This window comes from Gadus chalcogrammus, chromosome 12, assembly GCF_026213295.1.
Source record: "Gadus chalcogrammus isolate NIFS_2021 chromosome 12, NIFS_Gcha_1.0, whole genome shotgun sequence".
Lineage (NCBI taxonomy): Eukaryota > Metazoa > Chordata > Actinopteri > Gadiformes > Gadidae > Gadus > Gadus chalcogrammus.
Window position 1 is genome coordinate 24,934,367 of NC_079423.1, and position 23,558 is coordinate 24,957,924.

General features: G+C 43.5%; 3 protein-coding genes across 4 annotated transcripts in view; all 3 read right to left on the reverse strand.

The window, feature by feature from the left end:
- LOC130393023 (AP-1 complex subunit mu-1) overlaps positions 1 to 1,382 on the reverse strand; it is a 30,289-nt gene extending 28,907 nt beyond the window's left edge. The window contains exon 1 of one of the 2 annotated variants that reach the window (XM_056603584.1): positions 1,171 to 1,382. In XM_056603584.1, coding sequence (XP_056459559.1) covers positions 1,171 to 1,212 — 42 coding nt within the window. In that variant the 5' untranslated portion in view covers positions 1,213 to 1,382. The remainder of the gene's footprint in view (positions 1 to 1,170) is intronic. The other variant, XM_056603585.1, reaches the window with a different exon arrangement.
- Positions 1,383 to 1,583: 201 nt separating this feature from the next.
- cherp (calcium homeostasis endoplasmic reticulum protein) lies at positions 1,584 to 17,776 on the reverse strand. The gene is made up of 20 exons (XM_056603587.1): positions 17,752 to 17,776; positions 16,523 to 16,696; positions 15,366 to 15,404; positions 14,056 to 14,222; positions 13,792 to 13,929; positions 13,424 to 13,575; positions 12,957 to 13,068; positions 12,478 to 12,567; positions 11,738 to 11,948; positions 11,003 to 11,163; positions 10,022 to 10,282; positions 9,391 to 9,628; positions 8,512 to 8,849; positions 8,090 to 8,223; positions 6,603 to 6,689; positions 6,160 to 6,324; positions 5,939 to 6,055; positions 3,618 to 3,721; positions 2,841 to 3,026; positions 1,584 to 2,752 (listed from the first exon to the last, which is right to left on the reverse strand). Exons 1-20 carry the CDS (start codon positions 17,774 to 17,776, stop codon positions 2,715 to 2,717), a joined length of 2,937 nt encoding a protein of 978 aa, XP_056459562.1. The 3' UTR covers positions 1,584 to 2,714.
- Positions 17,777 to 18,260: 484 nt separating this feature from the next.
- Positions 18,261 to 22,870, reverse strand: rfc4 (replication factor C (activator 1) 4). The gene is made up of 11 exons (XM_056603586.1): positions 22,694 to 22,870; positions 22,219 to 22,346; positions 21,756 to 21,834; positions 21,548 to 21,627; positions 21,012 to 21,131; positions 20,643 to 20,786; positions 20,339 to 20,459; positions 20,039 to 20,164; positions 19,564 to 19,644; positions 19,100 to 19,213; positions 18,261 to 18,902 (listed from the first exon to the last, which is right to left on the reverse strand). Exons 2-11 carry the CDS (start codon positions 22,332 to 22,334, stop codon positions 18,810 to 18,812), a joined length of 1,074 nt encoding a protein of 357 aa, XP_056459561.1. The 5' UTR covers positions 22,335 to 22,346; positions 22,694 to 22,870; the 3' UTR covers positions 18,261 to 18,809.
- Between the last annotated feature and the right edge of the window lie 688 nt (positions 22,871 to 23,558).

Consider the following 23,558-nt stretch of genomic DNA (forward strand, 5'->3'; position numbering starts at 1 on the left):
AAAGCGGAGGTATGACCTCCGTTGCCAGGGCCACTCCTTCGTGCCTGGGGAGAGGGTGTGGGTCTACAATCCAACCCGGAAAAAGAGGGTCACTCCCAAACTGACCAGCCAGTGGCTGGAGCCCTGTGAGGTGCTGGAACATGTTCGGGTGAAGATGTGTGCCGTTGGCTGGTGGTGGTGTTACACAGAGACCACTTGGCACCATACCGCTCCCTGGCGGCTGGACTTTCCGACGCACCCAACTCGACCAGCACAGCTCCACTCACACCGACGAGTCCTCCGACTCAAACAGAGACTGGGGGGTTGGGGCATGCGACTCCACAGGCTCACATGTGGCGGCGGCGGCCTCCCCGTCGCTATCAGGACATTGTTTTCGGCTGACGACAGGCGACATGCTGGTGGGGGCAATGTAGCTCCGGACGGAGCTATGTTCGTTGTCAACCACTGCTATTGGTTGCTGATGTGTTCAAGCATGCTTTGCTTTAAGAGGTTTTAAAGTCCAACGTTAGAGGAGACGGTTAGTGATTTTGGTTAGTCAATGTCAGGTTCTTCGTTAAGTTAAGTCGAGGTGAACTCTTGAAGCGATACAATAAAGTCACTAAAAGAATATCACGCCTCTGCTTTTGACATTTGCCACAGTACTTGGTGTGTAGGCCTACAACTAGGCATGAATGTTACTTACATTAGGGCCAATTTTCCCAGAGAAACAAACCTAACACACCATTCAAAATGAGCGTTAGACAAATATATATAGACAATTATTAAAAACTTCTCAATATATTACACACGTTTTCCAATCCAAATCCAAAAAAAAAAAATATATATATATATATATATATATATATATATATATATATATATATATATATAATTATATATATAATGCCGTATTTATTACCACAAACTAAAAGGACAACAGTGAATGATGCTGAACAGCCTAGGTTCATTGACAAGCTGTATTTCACTTGCCAGATAAGTCCAGAGACCTTCCCTTTTTTTGAGTGGACGAGTTACAGTTTAGTTCTCAGGTTGTTGTGAGGTCTTGACACATTGTCGTTTATTTTACTGTACTTATGCAATACATCCTAAAATGAAATGTTCTATGTAAATCAGTCTTGAAACGATAACGCTAGGTCTGGTCGAGATTAAATTGAACACATATCTCCTTACCTTGCCTTTCAGGTCGAGGATGTAAACTGCGCTGGCAGACATTCTGATCCACAACGAGCGTTGGTTTCGTGAATAAATGTGTTTGTTAAAATCCCGTTTTTAAAATTAAGAAATAACGGTACTGGGAGCATCCACCTACTGATAGGTGTTCCTGTGTTGGATAAGCCGGTTGTCTACGTCACGAAAAGGAAATCAAGAGGCGCTTACTTCCGGGTATGGTTCTCTTTGCGCTTCCGGAATCTCGTTTGGTACCAGAAAGAATGGTACAGCCTCCCAAACAAATTATAAATTCAGATTAATAGTGTTATAAATGATCAATAATGATACTCATTGACTTTAACACATCAATACTTATATTGTCATGTTTATTGAAACATAAGTAAAATTAACTAGATGCCTATGAGTTGTGAGTCAGGCTCAGATATTCTCCGACAAAATATGGGTTTCCATATTAAAAACCATAATTGTAATTTTCTATATCAATGCATCATATATGCATAATTTTTTTAATGAGTTATCAAATCTTCTAGGCTTTTTATACGTATTCATATTAATCTCATCCCCAGTATGTCCAACTGTTATATTCCCCACTACACACAAATATTAATCTCCAATATTAAATAGTAAGTATCCGACAGTCAGCTAAGTAGAAAATGTTCAATAGTCTAAGAAGGTTCGAAAGGTTTTCTGCATTGCTTAGTCATTCAAATGAATGGTATATATATGTTATATAAATCTGTATTATAAACTCCCTGGAACAACGCATCCCTGCATTCAAAGTAGGCCAACTCATTGCTTCGATCCTTTGGTTATAATATACAATTTTAGATGTGAGAATGAAAAAGCCATTTACATTGTTTTTATACAATGTAAATGTGTACATATATCTTTCCTTTTTATGATGCAAGTTAATTCCATATTTTGGCCTATTATATCATGTTATTCATCACTATATCTGCACCCATATGGCTTTATCAATTGGTACACGACATAAGGTCAATTTCAAAATAATTACTTTCTATACCTAATATCCCACTGCAAACGGTACGGTAGGACTCAAGAATCTTGTCGGCCTTACTTAAGAAGTCAGGCCAAAAAGTAATATTGGCCCAGCTTACAAAGTCAAATCAAAGACAAAAATTGACGCAAATTTCTCAGCGTGTGATGCCAGCAACGTGAATGCCGTGAAGAGAACCTCAGGAGCGAGTGGAAATATTCGCACCTCAACGTCAAGTTTGCGTGAAGCTGTGTGTCATGAAAGCCTGTCAGTGTTGAGCTTTTCTCAAAGCTTCAGTCATACAAAACACCTTCTAGAAACGACGACACAGTAAATCTGTGGATTCTAGAAGGGGCTTCAAGAAGGTGTGCAAATACAATCAGAAGATGACATGTTTCAAGTAGGACAACCTACGTTTATTATTACAACACCTTTGAATCACAATGATACCTTATTTCTAAAACTAATTTTGGTCTGGTGACCTTTTTTTAAAAAAAAGAAAAGGAGAAACTGTTTGGGTGTCATCCGTTGGGTTGGTCGTGGGATGTCATTCAGCGGGGGGGGCCTCCGGTGCATCCCGATTGACTGAAAGAAGAACATTTGATCCTTTGAGCATTTTAACCATGATTATTCTTACGGTGAGTGAGACACATAACCACTCAATCTTTCATACCTTCCTCCCGTGCCTTCATGCGAGCCACAAAGTTGTAGCTCTTGTTCCTCCGGTAGTTCTCGTAGGGGTCGTCCAGTGACACCCCCACACCCTTGTACTGGTCCCATTTGTCTCTGATGTCGCCCCCCTTGATCGGGTCCTGGATGCCCTGCTCTTTGGCTCCCAGGCCTCCTGAGCCACTCCAGCCTGTGTGGGACAACAGGGGAAGGATGCAGGTTTGTCAACTGTACAGCATCGGTAGTACAGCATAGATGGTGATTCATGAAATTAAACAGAAAATGAACTACAAAACTGTTGAAACTGCAATTTTGCTTTCAGTTTGATGTCTGAACATGCATGGTGTGCTGTCACTATTTTAAAACTTAGAACAAACCTATTTTAGTCTCCAGAACAATGAAACTGCAAATCCTTTCTTTATTTTTGTTATACGCCTGCTCAATAAAAATAAAAATAATAAAAAATGTATTTATACGATTTCTGAAAAAAGTTGAATAGAGAGCAGAGAAATACCACCTTTGGGATTTCTAAATACTCAGGTATATCATAATACCGTGATACAGCAAAAGTCTAATGAGTAGATTTTAATTATTATAATAGATTACTCATTATGTTTCCAGTAGAAACACATCTCTTCACATCCCTTTGTATAACTTTATGCCAAGGTCAGAATCAAAATACAAAAAGTCTAAATCTAAGAATGCAGTCAAGAGAACATTGCACGCCAAACTGATAACACAAACTATTGGACATGGAGCTGGACAGGACGGAATAACTCACCCATCTTCATGAGCAGCTGGTGGCCCTTGTTCTCCTCTCCTAGCCGGGGGTCGGGTGGAATCGGAGGAGCGGCAGGTGCTGCGGCAGATGTGGAGGATGTGGCGCTAAAGATCAGAGAAAACAAAAAGGAATTCAAATTAGGCCTGGCTAAAAATATCGATTCATCAATGCACTGCAATTTAATTGTTCTCGATTCAATTTAGATTCAGAATTTTTTTGAATCGATTATTTCCCCAAAAAATAAATAAAAAAACCAAGATTGTAATCTAGAACCGAATACTCCCTCATAGGGTGTTCGTGTTTTTGTTACACAGGAGGTGCTGCTGGGTCTGGTGGACCCATTGCCTTTTAATTCAACATACTCAAGCTTTTTTTTTTAAATACTCACCAGATGGTTACTTCATCCCAATTACAAGTAATATAAACAACACATATGTTAAATTTGTTCACTTTACCTTTGTTAAATCACTTTTATGAATTGGGGTGCCACTCGTTTTTGTTTCTTTTTGTATTAAAATGCAACAAAACAAGGAAATGCCTCATAAAACAGGCATAACTGGGAAATAATCAACATCATTAGAAATTGAAACATACTCAATAACATATGTCTGAACAACACATTAAAGCCTTTGAACACGGCCATCATACGTATATCAGACTATACCACACATGAGGGGCAGAGTCTCACTGTGTGTGTATTGCATATGTATTTTTTGCACTGGTTGCATGTATATTGTGTTTTTCTGTCCATCATGGGTCCACACACTTCACAGCGTTTCTTTTTGGCTGACGGGCTGGTCCTACATCTGGCTGCTTGCGGGTTGTTCCTGGGGCTGGCTGCTTGCGGGTTGGTCCTGGGGCTGGCTGCTTGTGGGATGGTCCTGGGGCTGGCTGCTTGCGGGATGGTCCTTGGGCTGGCTGCTTGCGGGATGGTCCTGGGGCTGGCTGCTTGCGGGTTGTTCCTGGGGCTGGCTGCTTGCGGGTTGTTCCTGGGGCTGGCTGCTTGCGGGTTGGTCCTGGGGCTGGCTGCTTGCGGGTTGGTCCTGGGGTTGGCTGCTCGCGGGTTGGTCCTGGGGTTGGCTGCTCGCGGGCTGGTCCTGGCTGCTCACGGGATGGTCCTGGGGCTGGCTGCTTGCGGGCTGGTCCTGCCTGCTCACGGGATGTTCCTGGGGCTTGCTGCTCGCAGGCTTGTCCTGGCTGCTGAAGGGCTAGTCCTGAGGCTCTTTTACGTTTCGGAGCTGGCTGATGCTCATCCTCCTCTTCAAACTCTGAAATGTTATCCTCACTTTCCGAAACTATTTCCTCTGCATCACCATCAAAACCCTCTGTCTCTTCAAATATCAACTGTAAGGCAGTCTGAACAGAGAATCGCTTTGCCATCTTGATCAGTTGTGGTATTGAACCACGCTGACAGAGCTTTTTTATAGTGTCAGGTCCCCAAGCTTGATAGTGTTGGGTGCTCCAATTTTGCAACCTTGTGCGGGAACAGTGGGTGCACACTGTGGGTGCTCACACCAAGGGCCCATTCACCTGCTTTACTCTTTCCCACACCCACACACACACACACACACACACACACACACACACACACACACACACACACACACACACACACACACACACACACACACACACACACACACACACACACGAAGAAGGGAAAATGAGGGTGCACAGAACCTATGATTTCCACACTTAACCTAGCTCCGGGTCCACTGGACCCGAACACCCTGTGTTTAATATAAATGTGATGGGGGGGTATACAGGGGGGGGTCATTGAAAATGTTTTCTGATTCATGTTCCTCACAGAAAATGAGCCAAAGCCAATGAATCTTAGTTCAAAATAATAATTATTTGTATCACTTTTATAAAGCTAAAAACTGAAAACGGGTCCCACAGACCCGAACACCTTATAAGGGTTAATTTACATGCACTTTTACATTTGTCAATGTTATGATCATTACTTTTATGCTGCAAGTTTAGCTCAGGAACAATACTATACAATGTTTTATTCCAATACTAAACAATTTTGTTAAAGCACAATGAAATGGTTGATTCATTTTGGGGTCAAAAATAATTAATAATATTAGGTATTATTGTTATCTGCACGTATTATTGAATCGATATCGAAGCAATTGGATCAATATTGAATCGAAATCTAATCAAATCGTGACCTAAAGAATCAGAACTGAATTGAACTGTGAGGTATCTGGCAATACCCAGCCCTAATTCAAATGCATTGTAATTTGCATGGGATGGATGAATGAGTTGCAGACAAGAGAGACCACTTTGAGGGCCATGGGGATGTAAGGTAGTCTTACGGAGGGGAGGTACTGCCGGCCTTCTCCCCGCGAGGACGCTTCTTGGTGGGCGTGCGAGAGCGGGATCGCGACCTGGACCGAGAGCGGCTTCTGGATGACCTGGACTGGCTCCTAGACCTAAAATCGGGAATTAAGAGCAATCATTTATTTTGATGCAGCAAAAACATGGCTTGGAATGAGCGTGTGAGAGAGTGAGAATGTGCATGCGTTTTATCTGTTACCTGGAGCGCGAGTATGAGCGCGACCGGCTTCGTGAGTGTGACGAGCGGGACCTGGAGCGGGAAGACTTGGAGGACTGGGAGCGGGAGTGGGAGCTGGAGTGGGACGAGGACCTTCCCCTGCTCCGAGAGCGACTCCTGGACCGGCTGCCGGTGCCCACGCGTCCACTGGGGAGAGGGCGGGATTTCGTCACTTGACCGTCAGAAGACTCTGGGGCATTTGTTTGACCTTTATTGGGGCTGGGGGGGGGGGTATTGTTCACAGCAGTATGAACAGATGTGAACCAAATCGCCACTCGTCATCGCCCCTTTATATTTACATTCCATGCATAACTGATAAGTAATATACTGCATAAATTGTTAAAGAAGTTGCAAAACAAAAGCCTTGTGGAATCATCTTATCTTTAAGAGGAGGCAGATGAAGAGAGGCCTGAAGGAGAGCTCACCTGCTGCGTTTCTCCTGGCCCTTCTTCCTCCGGGCTCTCATCTTGGCTCTGAAGAACTCATACAGGCCGTTCTGCTCCCAGCCCTCGCTGGTTGGAGGGGAGAAAGTAACCCAAAAAGGGCATCAGGGCTGATTCTCTATTGATGAACGTATTGATCGAAAAAAATTACATAACATACATTTCTTTAACAACGTGTTGCCAAAATATCATCAAATCTGTGCTCTGCACATTACCTGCAAATAAATTCGCAATTCACTCAGGGATATTCTGCCCCTAACTGACTAAGATAGCATCTGCATTACCGTATTTTCCGGACTATACGTCGCTCCCGAGTATTAGTCGCATCAGTCAAAAAATGCTCCATGACGAGGAAAAAAACATATATACGTCGCATCGGTGTATAAGTCGCATTTATTTTTAAACATTTAAACAAGAACGTTTAGTCTGGAGAGACTGAATAAAATTGCAATAGCAATATAGGTGTGTCGGTCCCACTCGTAGTTGAGAGTATACCGAATTCAGTGACACCGGGATTCCACCGGACGGGTATGCGCCGCGGTCCTAAACCTGAGCGCACGATCGGGAGGTGGAAGTTGCGCTCACAAGTCCAGCGGAGGGCTCCAGTTTTCGCCGGCCAAGTCATGCGCTGTGATATGTGTGACAGCTATGTTGTACAACATTGCAGCTAAGGCTGGGGTAGCTTTGGTTGAACCGGAGGACATTGAGGACGATGACGACGAGAATATAATTTATTCGGTGGTGCAGTAGGCTTGCAGCGTTCAGTTGTAGGCCTAATGAATGACGGTGCCATCTTGCGGCCGAAGATTATGTACGCACAATTTTGGCATATAAGTCGCTTCGAAATATAAGTCGCAGGGCAAGCCAAACTACAAAAAAACCGCGACTTATAGTCCGGAAAATACGGTAGTTTTGTAGGTCCATCTGGAAGGCAAAATCGGCGAATAGATGCAAATTTCTCAGCAGAAATTGCCGCTGTTGTGAATGGTGGGAAGCGAACCACAGGAGCGAGTTGAAATATTTGCACCTCAACACCAAATTCGAGTGAAGCGTTGTCATGAAAGCCTGTCAGTGTTGAACCTTTCTCAGCATCCCTCACGTCCTGTAGTCCGGAATGAATCACAAAAGCGTCCATCCAGACACAGCTTCAGGAGTAGACGTAAAATTCACGGTATTAACGCAGACACGACTGCGTTGGGTTCTCCGTATTGAGTCGCAATTCAATTTAGTTATCTCAGCCATGGCTGGCAAATGTGCTTCACCTTTGGGATGAACACGGCGTTACACTACTCGGGGATGTGTGAAATGGAGGGTTCGTGCAGAAAGTGGTCGCGCCATTGACACCTCAGGCAGATGCACTCATAAATGATCAGTCTTCGTTTTCGGCACTTATACCCACCGATGAGCTAACAACAAATTAATCTCCCAAACGTGGGCCTGGATACAAGGGACGAGGCCTGTGTTTCTACCTGTTGCGGGGCCTGTCGTGGGACGGGGGGCTGTAGAAGGCCTCCACGGCAGCCAGCAGTCTGTCGCTTGGAGGCATTGGAGGGGGCAACCGGATGTCTTTGGGGTCCAGGGCCTTGTAGTCGTTGTCTTCCAGCTGGACCAAGAGAAAGAGAACGTTGTTAGCTTAGCTGTAGCCTGCCAATGCCTGGTCATGCACACTTCCCTGATTATCAATTCACCAATTGTCGATTTGCCACACTCAACGTGGGTGTAACGTGGGCGGGTTCTGCACAGAAACCCACCGGGTTGCGTTGCTGGGGCGTGAATGCAATTGTGTGAGCATTTAGAGCTCTTACCTCTTACCAACTCATCTGTCAAATATGTATCCAAACCCATGTTCTAGCACCTTTGTTAATGCTAAGCTAAAGGGGTAATGTCATACCTTAACAAGTGGAGCCATGAGTCCAGCCGGCAGGTCAAAGTAGGGGACATTGGGGACCAGACTGGGGTCGTCTTGGGCTGGCTGGGGGGCTTGCTGCTGTGGCGGCGGCTGCTGCTGCTGTTGCTGCTGCTGCTGCTGCTGCTGCTGTTGTGGTGGCTGCTGCTGTTGCTGCTGCTGCTGCTGCTGCCGGTGGCGCATGTGGGGTGACTGTCCGTTGAAGCCGTGGGGCGGTGGGCCAAAGTCTTGGTGCTGGTTGGCCCCCCAGGGAGGGTGATCTGCGCCCATACCCGGGGGAGGGAGCCTCTGATTGGAGTGGTGGTGGGGTGGGGGACCCATGTCTGGGGGAGGCAGAGGGGACGAGGGAGATATTAGGGCTGGTCGTTTTGGTTCAAATATACAACCATGAAAGGATGCAAATAATTAACAAATAATAACTATGATATTCATACTGCCCCATAAAATGTGTTTCAGTAACTTCTGCTCTGTATAATATTTTGGGAAGTACGCATTCATAAAAAGTGTTTCAAATCGATAAAAGGCTCAAATATAATGATTGGGTTGGTTAAAATTAACTTCATTGGGCTGGGCTGATGTAAAATGAGATTCATTTGCTTATATTCCTCTTATTTGGGGTCATGTCGAATGGTCTGCTTTAATCAGAATTATTATGATTACTGACATTGCATTGTCTTCTAGTAACTCCTAAGTCATGCAGGGGTCAGGGGTCAGGGGTCAGGGGTCAGGGATCACGAGGATTACGTCTTGAATGCACGACATACGGTCATTACTATAACCAGATAGAACGGCGCTGTATTAATCCCATGGGGTCATTTCATGATGACATGGGAGGGTAAAGGGTGCGGTGAATAAAGTGCGCACCTGGGTGCTCCGCTCCGGGGTAGTCTCCCTGGGGGTAGTCCCCCTGCGGGTAGTCTCCCTGGGGGTAGTCAAAGTGGTGCGGGGGGTACGGCGGCCGGTCGAAGTGGTGCCTCGGGGGGAAGTCGTCCTGCATGAAGCGGGGCGGGAAGCGGCCGAAGCCGTGGTGGGGCGGGGGGGGTTGGTTGAAGGGAGGGGGTTGCTGGTGGGGGGGGAAGGGCCCTCTGAAGTGCGGGGGTCTCTGTGGAGCGGGACAGATAAGAGAATGACACAAAGACAGATGATAGGTACCTCAATCATTAATTATTAATTAGGACAGGTCAATTCAATTGTAGTAAGGAGTATTTCAAGTCTTGGTACATATTTTGTGTTTGGGATCATAGATTGCTGCACCATCTTTAAGCTGAGCTCATACAGGCAGCATGTGTCATGCAGTAGTTCATCCTGAATGGAACCACCATAGTCTTCCATTTTTATGTTATGCACATAAATGGCATAGGTGGTACCAGTAGAATTACATGGCATGGCTTCCGGTCTTATTAATGTACACAAATACAATCCATTATTATGAAGCCACTACTTCCTATCTGGATCCCAATGCACTGAAGATGAAGGGAAGCGGGCGAGGACATGCCTGCATGCGGGGGGGGAACGGTGGCTCCCTCTGGCCCCAGGGCGGGGGCTGGTCTTGCTGGTTGCCCCACGGCGGCTGCTGGTCATACTGGGAGTTCCACGAGGGGGGGCCCTGGTCCGAGCCGCCGGGCCCGCTCCACGGCCCGCTTTCCCTGGGAGGGCCTCCGCTCCATGAGCCCTGGTCCCTCCCCTCGTTCCACATGCCGTCGTGGCCGCTCCAGGGGGGGCATGGGGGTGGGGGCTGGTTGGGGTCAAAGGGGGGCTGGCAGAGACAGGATGTGTAAATGAAAGTCAATATGAGGGTACATTAAACCCCCGGTTTATCAGGATGAAAATAAACGGCAATATTGGGTTCCATCTGAGAAGGTGGGTGGGTGATGGAAGTAGCAGACCCCTCGTATTTTACAGAGAATATCTCCCGTTTACCAACTTTGTACATTTTACTCGGAAATAACGCAAATGTTTACCAAGGGTTTTCCAATGCAAAATGCCACCAGGTGTGGTGTGATTAGCTGTTACAAGCCGTTTTGGAAATCTGCCCCTTATGACATCACAGGTGGGCATGTCCACTAGTGGTGCAACGGATGTCATTTTTCACTTTATTTGGTTTTTACACATTTGAGGATTTATTTAAAGTCACGTTTGTCTTGTTATCTTTTTTGTTGTCGTGATCCGACCCGTGACTCAAAAACGGTGACACGATCTGAACCGTGAGTTTTGTGATCCGTTGCACCCATAGTGTCCACCTAGATGTGTGACGGATAGATGAGCAACGTTTGCTACATTCGGCTGGGTAGGCTGGTAGACAGATCTATCCAGCACACATCTAGGTGGACAAGCCCACCTGTGATGTCATAAGGGCCAGATTTCCAAAACGGCTTGTAACGGCTAATCCCACCACAACTGGTGGCATGTCACGGGACCTTAAACAGTAACATTATCATTCAATCCCTGTGTTCCTATGCATTGTGTGGCCTCTTACCGGCTGCTTGGGGTTCCATTGGCCCAAGTGCTGGGGGTCGAACCAGCCGGGCTTGGAAGAGGAAATGTCAGTAGGTCCTGAAGGGTTGCCGGGGTCGGAGGGCCTAGATGGCCCCTCATAGTCCCCTGGAGGAAGGGCGGCGCTGGGGCCTTTCCCGTCACCTGCACCCGCACAACAGAAGAGGGAAGGCCACACATATCGAAATCAATGTGCGGTTGGTGGGGGGGTTGGAGATTTGGGAAAAGGAAAAGGTGAGGCAGAGGCAATGTGTGAGTGTAGCAGAGATTTAGGGGGGGATTTCAGAAAATCAAAGCATTGTCCTGATGCAACGTTTTCTATTTTGAGGGAGTGTGTGTGGATGATGGAAGTTTAAGCAGCCTCCCCTAGTTGAGTCTGATTGGACTCTGAGGCTAGGAAGAGGCTGCACACCTGTTGCACATTGACTGGTCAGTAATTGACCCGTTTAAACCAGCCATCACCACACACACACTCCGAGAAAGATCTCCTGCATGGCAACATGGCGCACCAGACCATGTATCATCCTCCTGTACCACCAACATACAATAAACCGGCTTCAACATCACCAGCCTATTTCCTGTATATGGAGGAGCCCAGAAAAGCCACCTAGGGGGGGTGTGGCAGCCACATGGGTGGCGTGTAGCATGCACATTGCTACAGAGAGTCAACAACACAGAAATACTATGGTTGAGTTACCATTCTGGCGTGCATTCTCACCGGCCTGCGCGGTCATGGGCAGAGCCTGCTCGCCATCGCCCGGGGCGGGAGGCTGACCCGGGGGGCCGGGCAGCTGGGCGGAGGCCGCCGCGGCCTGCTGCTTCACGCTGGACACGTACTCCTCGTGCTGCGCCTTCAGCGCCTGGATCTGCTGCTGGAAGGCCAGCTGGACCGGCTGCACCGCCGCGGCGTACTCCGTGATCAGGGACGCCTGGAGGAGGCGAGAGCAGAGGCAGGGATGCGGGTGAGGTTGTACGGTCGGGCAGGTTGTGTTGGAAGAGGCCGCAGTGCAGCAGCGCATCAGTAACGTAGATGTACTGTACTGTACAGCAGTTTAAGAATGCTGTAAGCTTGAATTGATACGGTACTAGAATTGTATTTCCTTTGTATGATATAACAAATAAATATATTAGTACATATGGATAGGGTAATGAATGCATTCAAGTGTTTTTGTCACGCTTTGTGGAGCGCTACATAGATGTTATGGAGAATGAAATACTAGATCAGCCACGAATCTGAAAATTTGATATCATGAAACAACTGCTTTGAAGAATGATCAGGTACTGCTCTGTAAATCTTCAGTCAATTGCTTGCCGCTCTAAATAATTACAGCCAATCTGCTTCTGCTTTGGAGAATGATCAACCAATCAGCTACGTCTCTGGAGAATGTACAACCGATTATCTATAACCCTAGATGATCTACGGCCAATCAGCTTCTGCTCTGGTCCTTATGCTCTCACCTGGTACTGTCCAAGGCCTAGTGCTGGGCTCTTCAGCTGTTGAATTGTCACGTCATCAAAGTAGCCATTCTTCTCCCACAGTTGCAACAACTGAACAGAGAGATAGGCACCGAGGGTTGGGGGAGGAGGGAATTGGACACATAAGAAAGTGTGAGCAGGACACAGTTATAAAAGAGGAAAATAAATTATTATAAAAGGAACCATTTCAATCAGGATATGTAACCCATTTTCATCCCGCCTATTGCAACAAAGAACTTCAACGGATCATATTGGAAATATGTTTTATATATATATAATATTAATACAGCATAATAATTAATATATTACAATTGCATCCTAAGATAATTTCTGATTGATGCAGATTGGGGAATTCATGTTGTAAATATCCATACAATATACCACAACATCAAAGAATGCCTCAGGTCACACATTGTGGCACAACCGGGGGAGTGTAACAAAAATGACTACAAATGTGTTACCCTGGTGATCTTCTGCTGCTTGTCCTCTTCCACAGCCAGGAAGCTAGTGCAGTAAATGGGCACCACCACCTTCTGCAGCGCCGCAAGCAAGTCACGCTGCTGCTTCCGCTGGCTGGACGACACAATGGGATTACAAAGTACAAGATCATGTTTTATGTCTTTTTTTCTGTATGATTTAAAGCAAACCTTAAAACAAATTTATTTAAGAGGACAATGATGAGATGGGTAACAGAAAAGTGATTTGGATTACTCCTTATTCAAATGTCAACATAATGCATAATACGTTTTAAAAGTAGCTTAAGGTTTCTGTTAAATGTGCCATTTTAAATGGAGTTTTGGTTACATTAAAATAATTGACAAACAAAAAGAGTCGAACCAGAGATGGGGATCAGAAGGCATCATCTTTTGGCCTCCTAATATTGAAGCAGTTTATGCTGCCGTAGTGTATTTTATATATCTGTATTTACCAGTGATGGAGGACGTCATTGGTCAGATAGATGAGATGCAGGCGGAGCTCGAAGTGGGCAGAGTCTGCGGTGATGCGGTTGCGGAGGTGTGAGGTCATCAGGTCGCAGTGTAGTGGGCCCTTGGCATTGGTGAACATCCAGTTCTTACCAGCCTGAACGCAGAACAAACAGAGGCATAAGGCTTCAAGATAGACACCCACCTGCAAAGAGTTGGTGCTGCACTGCCCCCTGTCCGTCTAGAGGTGTGTCTAAACATGCGTGTTCAATTGGCTGCATGTCTCCCTTCCCACTACCCAAAGGCTTTCATGGTGACACGAATGGGTATAATCCTCGACAACAGAACCGGAACTGTTAAGCGTGGCACTTACCGAGATAGCATCTTTGGTGCAGGTGTCGATGATGGGCTGCAGCAGGTTGTCAAATTCGGTGACATCAAGCTGGGTCTCCATCAGCAGCTTCTGGGTCTGCTGCTCCACCGCAAGGGCAATGGCTGCCGACACTTGCTCCTGGTGGGGACCAGGGGGTCAACCGACCATAGAGTGTCAAACACAGACGCCTCTTTATGGATTATACATTCATTGTGTTCATGTGACCATACGCTCACAGTCTTGACAAAGCTTCAATGGGTGTACCTGACGGAGTGTGAGTAGGTGCTGCTCCTGCTGCTGAAGGTTCCACTGGCTCTGCTGGATGAGCTCCTCAAGAACGGGCGTGGGCGGAGCTAGGATCGGGGGCGGGGCAATGATGGGCATTGGTGGAGGGACATCAATGACGTCCTTGGCTCCTGGGTTGTATAGGTCTGCAAAACAAGCCAGCAAAAGAGGAGAGTGGGTGATTGAGGCAATAATGTCAGGAAGAATGTTGAGCCCTGCATTCTCATGTGTCATATTTAAAGAGTTACTTTACACTAGACCAACTTGACACGTTTGCATCAATCAGGGTGCAAAACCATCTGCTAGAGTTCACATTGGGTAAACCATAAGGTAACGCACCGTTAAACTATTGGCATAGTATAATAAAACCACCGTATATGGAATTAAAAACTGATTGATAAATAGTATTATGCATAGTAAATATTTACTTTAGGCAGCAGCATACTTTGTCAAAATAAACATTGGGTCACGTGTGATCATTAAATTAAGTGTCAATATGGATGCTACAAAAGAAGCATGTTCACTCAACAGTAAAACAATGTTAGTTACTCTAAATAAGGTCATTGGTGAGGTCAAGCGGCCACATTCATTTAACCAATGACAAGTCTCCAGGTGCAGAGCAGGCTGAACAAAGAAAATCTTAAGTGTATTTAGTCTTAAAACACGAGCAGTATGTCCCCATCTTGTCCCCTCTGCAACTTGCAAGAAAGAGAGAATGTTGAAAACCACAAATTGGCACCTCTAGTAAAACCAGCAAAACTATAAGAAAAAAAGGGTGAAGCAAGGGTATTAGACCGGTGTACCTCAAAAGAGTTGCATAATTAACATGATGTCGATACTTGACTTGACAAGACCTTGATTCATTCCATATTCATTATTTTTTGACTATGTGGAACCTTTGGACATGTGAAAATGTAAAATGTGCATAAACTTCGGATGATGAATAATGCAGCCCTCATCAAGCAAGACTTAATCCCAAGCAGAAACAAGATGACACTCAATCCCTTGCATTATGAAACGGCATTCAGGCATGGTCAACATGTATTTGTTTTAAAAAGCTGAAAGGAAAGCCCCCATATTTCTTTACAACAACAATCAAAAAATATGTTCAGAGTTGGCTTTTGTAAATAAAACTAAGAATATATAAATGCAATCAAATGTCAGCAATGGCAGAACGGAAAATGCAACGGAAACGCAAAAAAGCGTGATTGTGTTAATAACCAGCAGAAAATTAGCATTTCAATTTGTTCATCGGAGGCAAACAAAAAAACTTGGTTCCTGATAAATACCTTCACATTTATACTCCTCACCATCGTGGGTAGAGGGATCTATGTGGAGAGAAGCAAACTTTAATGTAATTTGTAACGTTTCACGTCACAAAAGAACTCCTTGATTTTGACCAGTGCACTGCATCCAGGGCTGTGATTTATAAATGGAAAAATCCAGATAGATAAGGGACCTAAATAATTCACTAGGCTAGTTGTATTTCAGTCTGCTTTGAGGCAGAAGATTAAATGAGCTTGGTCAGAAGAGGATCTGTTGAATATTGTGACTGTATTGTAACCTTTCAGACACTAAACTCAAGTTTAGGGTGTATATTGATTACTTTGGCCATCCCTTTAACACCACTATGCATTACAATGGTCAAAATCAGTTCCTTTTTTTTCTCCGTCAAATTGGATTCTCCATTTGCACCTGTAAAAAAATCTTTATTTTTTAGGTGTCTAGCTAGCAAAAGCAGTGATTGATACATTAACTGGACATAATATTTGAATACACAGGAAATCTCGTGTCATGGAGCAGTAGCAGACAGGCTACTCAGATAGGCGAGTCCCCTCACAGGATTAACACACCATTAATAACACAAGTTACACAACTGATAACACTAACACGTTTTTTGCCCGGTCAGCAATAAAAACATGCTAAAAATGTAGATTATTCTTAATAAGGACATTACACACTTAAAGTGTAATGTAACCTCACTGGTGAAACCTGTTGGACAAATTTAGCAAGTTAGAACAGACATTTCTACTGATCCAGTGCATATCTTCTGCTCCACTTTTCTGCTGTGTGAACTACCGTAAATAACCATAATAACAAACAGTTCAGAAACCTAACTCACAAAACGATATTCCGACAATACTTGACATAGGTTTGATTGGAATACTGCACTGTGTGTTTCAAACCTGTCACATTTAATCCAGTATGAAAGTATAAATCTCTATTTGTACATTGATGACACACTTAGGCCTCACTATTAAATAAGCAAAGCCATTTGGTGCATGAGAAAATCCACACATTACTCAATTTAAACAAAAACAAAAAAATTAGCTCAAGAAGAGCAGCATTCTTTAGTGTACTGGAATATATTTTTGTGAATTGGCTGGAAATTATGTTTTTTTAACAGCACGATGATCTTTTTTATCTCTCTGGAAAAACTACATACGCTGCTGATGCTCCATAGCAAGCTTGCACTTGTAGTAGCTGAAGTATTCCCCTCCAAACAGAAAGGAGAATTTGAGATTATCCTTCTGTTTCTCCATCGTCATCTTCTCAAACTCTGGCCCATTTCGAGCAACAAACTGGGCCAGCTTGTCGATGACATTCTTCAGCTCTTGATCTGGGTCAATCATGGAAGACAAAAAACAGAATTCATGAATGATTTGTTGTTTACCGAAAGTCACTTTGGACACTTTTTATATGAAAATGTTTTGCCACTGTACAAACAGGCCCTTCTCATTAATGTTCCTCCGGTAATTAAGATGTTGTATGGATTTGTGTTTGATTTAATTAAGAGGCAGAAGCATTCTGAATTCAGTGAAACATAATCAAGTAGCCATTTATGAGCATCTCGCAAACCTTCAAAATAATTCCTATATGGTAAAACAATTACTGGAAATAAACCTAATACAGATATACTGTTCTAGCTTGCAACTAATAATGTCTGAATAACCAAATCATTAAAACCAAATGAAGACCAAAATGGTTTAGATTTTGGTGAAAATTTTCCTTGTTCAATATCTATTCAATATGTTGTAGTTCTGGCAGTGTTTGTTGGTGGGGTGTTTTACATGATTCACTGCCTAGGATCTACATAACTTCACTTTATACTAAGAACAATAGGATCATTACTGGACGTTAATAAAGAAAAAATAGGTTATTTGAAACAACAATGAAAACATAATAAATAAGAAGCTGGAGAACTAAATATTGTTGTCTTATGTCTGGTTATTGATGCAACATAACTAATAGACTGAAAAAGATAAAACATTTGAAAACAATACGTAACATACCCTTATATTTAGCCACTTCTAGTCTAAAGTACGTATCTAGTAATTGGTTTTTTTGTATACGTGGAATGGGAAGATGATTGCAAAACATTATATTATTACACTGAAAGAGGGGCAGTATTTACGCTAGGAGTCAATGACTGAACATCTTAAACACAAATGCTGATAGGAACAGAATTTTACTTAAAAAGAGGCATATCAAATGACACAGGCAAGCGAGTGACTGGTAAACGTTTCGTTGATTTGATTAAAGAAGAGAGCATAGTCCTTTGGCATTATACAGTGTTGCTGCTGCTAGAGTCGAGTGGGCATGTCAGCTAGCATCTAGCTCCGTGCAGGTACCAAGCTAACGCCAAACATGCAATAGCAACGGCTAACCGTTTACCTTCTGGGGGTGTGGGTATATCCATATTGCTGCACGTAATAGCCTAACAGCTGAAACCAAATAGGTCCCAAAATAAGTTTACGTAGTTGTTTTGGTTCACCAATACATAAAATATTGCTGCATTTCTAACGACATCTTTTCCAAAACGCGCTCCGGAAGTGAAGCTCTGTACAGGACTGTAGCAACACTTCCCAGCCTTAACCCTGGGGTGGAGCGCCCCTCGCGTCCAGGAGAAGAAGTATGAACAGATTGTCTCTGAAGCGGAGCAATAAATATATTAAATAACTAAAGACAAGTATCTCTATTTTTATTAGGTAGAACATAATTCAACTGTCTTCCCGAGGTAAGATTTCCTAACTTGGTTCTTCACAATATGTAATAAAAATAATCCTCTACGGACAATTTGCCTTTGAGCCTAGATGTCTGAATATGGGTTAATAAGCCATTTTGATGTTTGTTCATTCTCTCATATTTAGAAATGTTCCTAAAGTCTAACGAAAACAATAACTGAACACAAGCAACAATATACAAATTACTTTTTATCAGTAGTAATATACAAAGAGTATAAAAAGATAATGAGAATGTAAATGAGCAGGTTATTGCAATTGCTGTTTATGCTATGCTGAAGAGGTTACCAAATGAATAACCTTACTCTGTAAGGGTAGAATCGCAAGGATTTATATCGATGTCCACTGGATGTCAGAAGTCCTACATTTATTTAAAGGAGTAAGAAAGATCAGTATAATAAATAGCAATTGCTAGCCTGCTTTATTCGGTGCCATCATTGGGTACTTCCTTACAAACATTGCCGAAAGTAGCTCAAATTATGATTACAGCTACCGTGTAGCATTGTAATCAGTGGCTTTAAATCCAAAATGCTACGGCTTGATGGTCACTTTAGTCAAAATATAAACTTGACACATCAATTAAGCTCATACTTCGAATTCTCTATAAACTAGACTGTTGGAAACTGTACTGCCGAGGGTAGATACAAGTGCTTGTGTTCTGTAAGAACTGTTCTGGAGGCAGAACCTCAGCCTCCGCCAGAATACAAGGTGTCAGTTGGTAGAGGACTGTTCAATAATGATCGAACACAGGCTCAACAGCTGGAGATACTCGTCGGCTCCATCCGCCAAGCACTTATCCACTACCTGGAGAGATAAAGAAAGAAATAGATGCATGTTCAATTAGCTCAAAAGCCTGTCACAACAATAAATACTTTCAAACCCAGTTGACAAAGTATAGTGTGCAGCCTTCTTAAACTGATCAAACACACACACAATTTTTAATTAAATTACACCGATCTGAATAAATTTGTTCCTCATTAGAACGAGTGTGTGGTACACACCGCCATCTTCTCTGTGATGGCTGACTTTTTCTTGTCATTTAGGTCCTGTTCAATGATGCTCTCGTGGAGCTGGATCAGGATCTGTGTGGCTGCATAGCCTTCATCCACCATGTCCTGAAAAACAAACCTTCAGGGTTACACATTAATTATCAAAAGAGGTTTGTGGAATGGCTAAGGAAGGGTTACGTAAAGAGTGTCTATTGTCCCACCAATGTACTTTATGGCTAAGGGTAATCGTAGACGTTCAGTAAGTAAGTAAATTGGAAAAGTACAGCTTTACTTTGGGGCTTCAGCTCCAAAACAAAACCAAGGTCTAACGACCCGGCAACCTTCTCTTCAAAAACCTATTTTATAAATGAAATATATTTTATTGACATTTAACATTATAACCTTTAAATCGGCAACCATCAATGTATCTGTGCTTTTTCAAAACAACGGCATCCTTAAGGCTAGACAGTGTTTACCTTAATGGCAATTTGAACTTTCTCAAAAGTCCCTTTGAAGCAGGTTTGAAGTAAGTTGTCAATCATTTTGGAAGGGACTACCTGTAGCAAAACAAAACCATAAGACAATAGTTCCAATGAGATTCAGTGAGACCGAGAGCTCATGTATAAAGAGGTTAAAGAAGTAGCCACACTTAACATAACCAATCGAATTATGAAAGTAACCAGCCCCAACAAGACAAGCTTTCCTATAAACCAGAATACCAGTAGCATTCCCAACCTTTTAAAATGTGCAAACCTCAATTATGAAGAAATAGATGAGTGAAAAGGAAATTTGAAAAAAGCGACTTCAGTTTAATATTCGCTTATCATGTGCGAAGCCTGTGTGGTCCGGTAAAGGGATCCATTATTATTACAAAATGATTGAAGTCAAGTGACAATTGAAGATGACTGGAGCAGCTACAGAGGGAGAAGGAGCTAGAGAGGGAGGACTCACTCCGGCGATCTCCACAATGGTCTTCTCTGTGATTTCCTGGTCTACGACGAGGCGTGCTGCGCTCTGGAGGAATGTGATGGCCTTACGCAAGTCCCCCTCCGACACCTTCACCAACGCTGCTATACCCTAGAGAGAGAGAGGTATAGAAGCATCTGCTCATTTAGCAACAATATCGAATCCAAGGTTCAATATAAATCACCAATTCTCAGAAATACGTGCCCTGTATTGGATCATCAGAATCAGACAGGACCTATCCCTAACCTATCAATCCCTGTATATGTGGAACCAATTAAACGCTACCTCTTTGGAGTACTTCAGGTTCTCCTTTGAACAGATTTCCAGCAACCGCTCCTCTTGGATCCAATTGGCAAGGGGCTTGAAGCGGAACTTGGAACACCTGGAGGTCAGCGGCTCGATGATCCTGCGAGGAAGTACACAGACGACTCACGGATGGGTGGGAGAGACGGTGCGGTATCATAATCGTAACTGTAATGTTTTCAAAGTAATACACCTTGTATATAATAAGAATGCAGGAGGTTGAAACCAGGACGCAATACTGAATGGAAGGGGCCTTTTAATTTTCTTAAAAGTTGGTGACCCGTACCTGCTGACATAATTGCAGATGAGACAAAAACGTGTTGTGCGAGACTCCTTCTCCATGGTTCTCCTCAGGGCTGCCTGGGCTGGCCCGGTCATGGAGTCAGCCTCGTCCAGGATGATGATTTTAAAGGGAGGGCACCTCTTTCCACTGGAACATACAACAGTACACCACGTTCATAAATAAACACAGCAAGTTAAATATACACACACTAGGAGCCATACAGTGAATCCATTTTCCAAATCCAGGATTTGATGTCTTTCACAGCTTTGTGCCCAACCACGTTCATTTAACAGTGGCACTCAATTATAGAAAAATTATGCCTCTACATCCACTGGTACAGATCAGCTGGTGCTTGAGTGTAAACCTTCTTACTCAGTGCGTGTTCCAGCCACGGTGAGCTGTGCAAAGTTCTTGACCTTGTGGCGGACCACCTGGATGCCACGCTCATCTGAGGCATTCAGCTCCAACACCCTCTGTTTGTACAGCTGGGGACTACAAAACAAAAAAGGGAAAAAATGGTTAGGGAAGGGACACAGAGATTCATACTTAAGTAGGCCCTAACTATTGATTTGCAAATGTAAATGCATATAATCAATACTTTATTTGTATAAACTCAAGGAGAGATTACCAAGGACTGTCCTCGTTTTAAGATCATAACAATAACAGAAGACACAGTGTAAACCTTGAGTAATGAATGGATGCCAATAGTCAGACAGCACACTGATAATGGACGTGATTATGTTTCTCTATGCCCAGGGCTGCTAAGGTTTCAGTTATTTTTTTGTGCTATTAACATTATTTGCGGTATCATAATAAACACAGATATTTGGGACACATTCACCAAAGAAATGGGTCATCAACTGCTGGGGAGGTCTTATCCCCTCTAGCCAAAACTTTGGCAATCTCACCCAAAGAGTTCCCTGGATGCTGCGAGGATGGTAGAGGTCTTTCCTGTTCCAGGAGGACCATAGAATAGCAAGTTGGGTAGCTGGAGAAAAAATTATCACACACGTTTAGTGACATTCCTCAACTCCCATCGCATTAACTAGACAGTATCTGTTGTAAACCAGCTGCAAACATGTGTAAATGTGCATGTAAGCACTGGAATATACTCACATCTGCCCCTTCCAAAGATTTCTTCAATACTGCTACCACCTCGTCTTGAAAAGCAACTTCATCCACACACTTTGGCCTGCTGTGAAGTCATGGTAGGAAATGAGGTCAGAAAAGGCAGATCTTCATTATTTAGAGCAGGTGAATGAAGGGGTTCAGTTTGAGTTTTTGCAGAGGTATTTTTTTTCCAGTCTTCAGTTACATTTCTCACTGGCGCAGTTTGTTACTGGATGTTTCAGTAAAAAAGGTTGCTTTTTTGCAAAACAAAAATGTCAGCATATGTGCACAGTTCCATTCAACTCGATGATATAAATTAATTTTAATGAAACAAATAATAACAAGCTATGGCCTATATTTTACTCCGACAGACTTATTAACTACCTACAATAAAACACACGACGATAAAATAAAATCATAAAATAGAGCTCAGAAAACATAAATATACATCTCTGCTGTTGGCACTTACTATTTCTCGACCCAAGGGACAGGTCGGACTCTCTTCTCTGTGCTGGTACCCGGGGCTCCCTTGTCCTTCTGGAGTTTGCTAGATTGGACAGACGTACCTTTCAAAAAGGCCTGCATGGCTCCCCCTGTCTGTCCGACACAGGCACATTCCATGAGACCACTTATTATATTACAATGGGCGGGTTATATGTTGCATCATTGCAGGATAGATATATATATAAATAAGATACTGTAAATGTATCTTTAATACTATTTCAAAGTGTTGAAGTTACGAAGTGGTTTACAAAGCAACCGATAGATTAGAACACTGGATTCTAGTAGGACACAAACAGAAGCGAAATCTAAATCAGTTTCATGTCCGTATTGTTTTTAACTCGATTTATTGAACAGGTTACAAATTATCCGAGCAGTCAGATTCGCTGACAAGCTAGCTACATGAACCTACTGTTCGAAGGGGTGTTTCGGATATATCTTACCTTAAACCTCGGGTGTTGTGAAGAACCACAATAATCCAATAAACGTTAACGTTAGAGTAGTTTGTGTGCAAGTAACCTGTTCGATAACCTATCGCTGTATATAGTATAAGTACCGCTGTCTAGGTGGGTACTTGTGTTGACATGTGTAATGGTAATGCTAGAATTTCCCGCCCTGAACAAGATCACTTCCGCTGACGATTTTATGTTGCGTCCAATCACAAGCCGTCGGTGCTGAGGCTGTCTCTCGCCTCCGTATCGTTATTGTATCGCTTTGTATACATCTTGTACGTATCTTGTACACATCTTGTTTTTCGTTTGAATAAGTGAAACGTTTGTTAAAGCGCGAGTTCACCGATTTGTGGGTCTATAAAACATAGCAAAAATAACAAGTAAGCCTAGGTCTCTCTGTATAATCTACAGAGAGACCGATAACGGGCTACACAAAAAAACATTATCAATGAGTCATTGATATATATCCCTCATTTCCTGTTGTCTAGCAGCGTTCGGCAGGACATGAATAGGTTGGCAGAGAGGAGATAAGTAACTCTGTGAGGGATGGGCAAGACGCAGATGGCTGCTGCTAATGGGTCTTCTCACAGGCAGTGGTCCCGAGGGTATTGGGCGTAGACAGATGATAATGCCCCGTGGTTCGCAAATCAGCTTTCACCAAAACATGGAAAAGTGGTAGCGAGAGCAAGAGATGAGAGATGACTTGTGAAGGACTGAATGAGTCGAGAAGGATGTCACTGTGAAACGGAAGCAGGTGTGTGGAAGTGTTTGTTTTGCGCTCTCGCGGTTTCGACTGACAATTACAATCGCAGTTACAATCTGTTACAATCGCTAAAACCATAAACATTCGGATAAT

Bases quoted from the DNA above. Each gene is read 5' to 3' on its own strand.
- cherp (XM_056603587.1), bottom strand. From the start codon at position 17,776: ATGGATATACCCACACCCCCAGAAG. The intron at 10,283-11,002 runs GTAAGAGGCCAC...TGTCTCTGCCAG, and splicing joins AATGGAACCCCAAGCAGCCG to CCCCCCTTTGACCCCAACCA. The intron at 8,224-8,511 runs GTATGACATTAC...CTCTTGGTCCAG, and splicing joins TCATGGCTCCACTTGTTAAG to CTGGAAGACAACGACTACAA.
- rfc4 (XM_056603586.1), bottom strand. From the start codon at position 22,334: ATGCAGGCCTTTTTGAAAGGTACGTCTGTCCAATCTAGCAAACTCCAG. The intron at 20,165-20,338 runs GTAGCGTTTAAT...CTCTCTCTCTAG, and splicing joins ACCTGAAGTACTCCAAAGAG to GGTATAGCAGCGTTGGTGAA. The intron at 18,903-19,099 runs GTGTGTACCACA...TTATCTCTCCAG, and splicing joins CCATCACAGAGAAGATGGCG to GTAGTGGATAAGTGCTTGGC.